Here is a 3,073-nt window from a genome sequence, read left to right as displayed (position 1 = left end):
TTTTTTCATGGTAGAACATCTCAATTAGGAATTTCCTTAACTGCCTGTGGCCCTGGCTCAGCACTGCCCATACAGCAAGGGAACATCCATCTCCTCCTGCCATGTTTTCCTGCATGCAGGAGCTGTAGTTCCTTTATAGAAAAGTGCTTAAGATACAGGGAAAACTGGAATGATTTTCCCCTTGCTTCCTGGCTCCTGCTTTTCCTGGATTTAAAATTCTCCCCTAATAAGATTACCTGAAAGTTTTAAATTATTTTCAAGAGCAGCTGAAGTTTGCAGTGCTGGTTTTATTCCAGAGCAAAGCCCCAAGAAAATTAGAGGTGCCTGATGACAATACCATGAAACCTGTCCATGAAGCCTTATCCCAGAGCTGTCACAGAGGCTGTGCAGATATCCCTGATATCCCAAATTTTTATTTTTCTTTTCAAGGTGGGTAAGACACTCTTGTGTCTCCAGCAGCTCCCTGACCCTGTGCAGGGTCTTGGCACCAAAAGGGTTAAAAGCACTGTGCCTAGGCATACTGGGGAAAGCATAAAATACCTGGTAACAAATAGAGGAGCTACCAAAATTTAGCACAAAGCATACTTAGGAAACCAAAAGATACCTGGTAACCAATACAAGAGCTACCAAATTTCAGTCACAAGCTAGAGACCCAGCATGAAACTTGGCAAGAAATAAGGAGCAGAACTTGCAGAAATGAAGAACAAAGTTTGCTGAAACCAGTGAGAAAATCACTGAAAGAGCCAACAAGAGGCTGAACATGCCTGGAGGAGAGAGGTGAAAAGGGCACAGTGATGAAGACGTCCAGCCTTCATCAGACAGAACCATTGAGGAATGTCACAATAAAACAGAAAATGAACGATACACACTGAGACGTCCAAGGCAAAAAAGGTGCATTTATTTCTGGATTTTGATATTTATAGAATTCTAAAAGTGACCATGGATTGGAGGATGAAATTGCCACCTCTCCAACCACACTAGTTAAAATAACAGTTTGTCAATTCTCTCCTCCTCCAGAAAGGAATGTAAAACAATCATTATTTACATGAAATGTGTGTGAGAAACACTGTCACTGACATATTTTATGAAAATCCTTTTGCTAGGATTTTTCTCCCGAGAAGCTGAGAAGCCTCAGAAAAGAAATGTAAACAATAACTATCTGATGGCTGTGAATGTGGTCTGGAGATGGTTTCCCAACAGGTGCATTGGTCTCACACGGATTGTTTTTACTTCATGACCAATCATGGTCCAGTCACAGGATTTTATTATTCATTCTTTTCTAGCTTTCTGATGTCTCCTTTCTCTTTTCCTTAGTATAGTTTTAGTATATCATTTTCTTTTAATATAATATAGATCAAACAATAATAAATCAGCCTTCTGAAACATGGGGGCAAGATTCCCATCTCTTCCCTCATCCTGGGGACCCTCAAGCACCATCACAAAATACCATCACAAAAATGTAAGCATCAGAAGGCTTAGAAGGACAGGGTGACAGAGGAAGACATGGAGCCTTCCTCAGTGCCCCCACCCTGGTGCTCTGTGCTGCCCTCTGTGGGCTGAGGACAATGAGGGTGCTTTGAGCAGAGCTCTGGGGTTCCATGGCTCCTCAGCAGCACGCCACGAGGTCACAATGCTCTGGGTGGTGCCCAGGACTGTGTGTCTGTCCTGGCTGCCCTGGCAGTGCCCAGCAGAGGTGCCCGAGCCCCCCTGGGCAGCTCAGGCTGGGAGCAGCGAGTGCTGAGCCAGGGCGGGCTCGGGGCCATGTCGGGTGTGCACTACAAGTTCTCCTCCAAGCTGGGCTATGATGTGGTCACGTTTCATGGCCACAGCATCTCCCTGGCTGACCTCAAGTGCCAGATCATGGCCCGAGACAAGCTCAAGGTGGCCAACTGTGACCTGCAGATCCTCAAAGCTGAGACCAGTGAGGGTGAGTGGGGCCCGGGGCCACCCAGTTGTCACTGATATATTCTATGAAAATCCTTTCGCTAGGATTGTTCTCCTGAGAAGCTGAGGGGCCTCAGAAATGAAATGTAAACATTGATTATCTGATTGCTTGAAATGTGGTTTGGAGGTTTCTTACCAATAGGTGCATCATTGATTGGTTCCATGTGAATTGTTTCTGCTTGATGGCCAATCACAGGTCCAGCTGTGCTGGGACTCTGGTCAGTCACAAGATTTTATTATTCATTCCTTTTCTAGCCTTCTGGTGAAATACTTTCTATTCTTTAGTATAGTTTTAGTATATAATTTTATTTTAATATAATCTAGATCATACAATAATAAATCACCCTTCTGAAGCATGGAGTCAAGATTCCCATCTGTTCTCTCACCCTGGGGACCCTCAAACACCACCACACCCAGGGGCAGTGGCACAGATCAGCAGTGCCACAGGCTGTGGGAGCCCTGCTCTGCCCTGGGGACAAAAGCCAGGCTGGGAAAGCACAGTGGTGCTTATAAAACTGGCTTTTACAGCTCTGAAGGGATTCTGTGATGTGCCATCTAATTCCATGTCCATATCCATTCCTCCCAACTAACTCACACTTGTTCTGCATTTGTGCTGTTCTCAGAATACTCTGATGATGCACAGATCCCAAAGAACATCTCAGTGATTGTGAAGAGGGTCCCAGCTCGAGCCACGTGAGTATCCATGAAGCTCTGGATTCCCTGGGAGGGATGTCAGGGTGTGAACTTCTTTTCTTTTCTGGATATGGGTTTGCAGAGGCACTTGGACTGCATCTGGTCAAAGCTACTCTTAATTTCCTTTTTCATGGGGTAGATTTAAATTTATCTGCTCCAAAGCAGACTCCCCCTGTTAGGTTTGTGGGGATGTGGGGTTCAAACTCCAACACTGGTAAATCCTATGGTGATTCTTGGTTTTGTTCTTGGGATGATTGGGCTGAGAGCCAAGTCACAGATCCTGTTTCCTCTGCATGAGGAGATTGCAGATTGTGTTTGCTTTTAGTGGCTTTGTAGAAATGACAGCTACACACTGTAACAATTACATATTATTAGAAATAAACTTTTAATGTGCTCCCATCAGAGAAGAGTCTCTTTGTCAGTATTTGACTATTTC

At 44.7% G+C, this 3,073-nt stretch overlaps 1 protein-coding gene across 1 annotated transcript; it reads left to right on the top strand.

The window, feature by feature from the left end:
* The first annotated feature begins 1,616 nt into the window (after positions 1-1,616).
* On the top strand, positions 1,617-2,720 carry LOC128948216 (E3 ubiquitin-protein ligase RBBP6-like). Its single transcript, XM_054292830.1, has 2 exons — positions 1,617-1,927; positions 2,568-2,720. Exons 1-2 carry the CDS (start codon positions 1,762-1,764, stop codon positions 2,639-2,641), a joined length of 240 nt encoding a protein of 79 aa, XP_054148805.1. The 5' UTR covers positions 1,617-1,761; the 3' UTR covers positions 2,642-2,720.
* Positions 2,721-3,073: the final 353 nt, after the last annotated feature.

Source organism: Melozone crissalis, unplaced genomic scaffold, assembly GCF_028551555.1.
Source record: "Melozone crissalis strain CALT ecotype California unplaced genomic scaffold, PUWL_Pcris_2 ptg000115l_1, whole genome shotgun sequence".
NCBI classification, from domain to species: Eukaryota; Metazoa; Chordata; class Aves; order Passeriformes; family Passerellidae; genus Melozone; species Melozone crissalis.
This window is presented reverse-complemented; position numbering and strand designations above follow the sequence as displayed.

What these genes read in the sequence shown, in the direction of transcription:
- LOC128948216 (XM_054292830.1), top strand. Translation starts at nt 1,762, where the DNA reads ATGTCGGGTGTGCACTACAAGTTCTCCTCCAAGCTGGGCTATGATGTG. An exon ending in CAAAGCTGAGACCAGTGAGG is followed by an intron (nt 1,928 to 2,567) that starts GTGAGTGGGGCC and finishes TGCTGTTCTCAG; the next exon opens with AATACTCTGATGATGCACAG.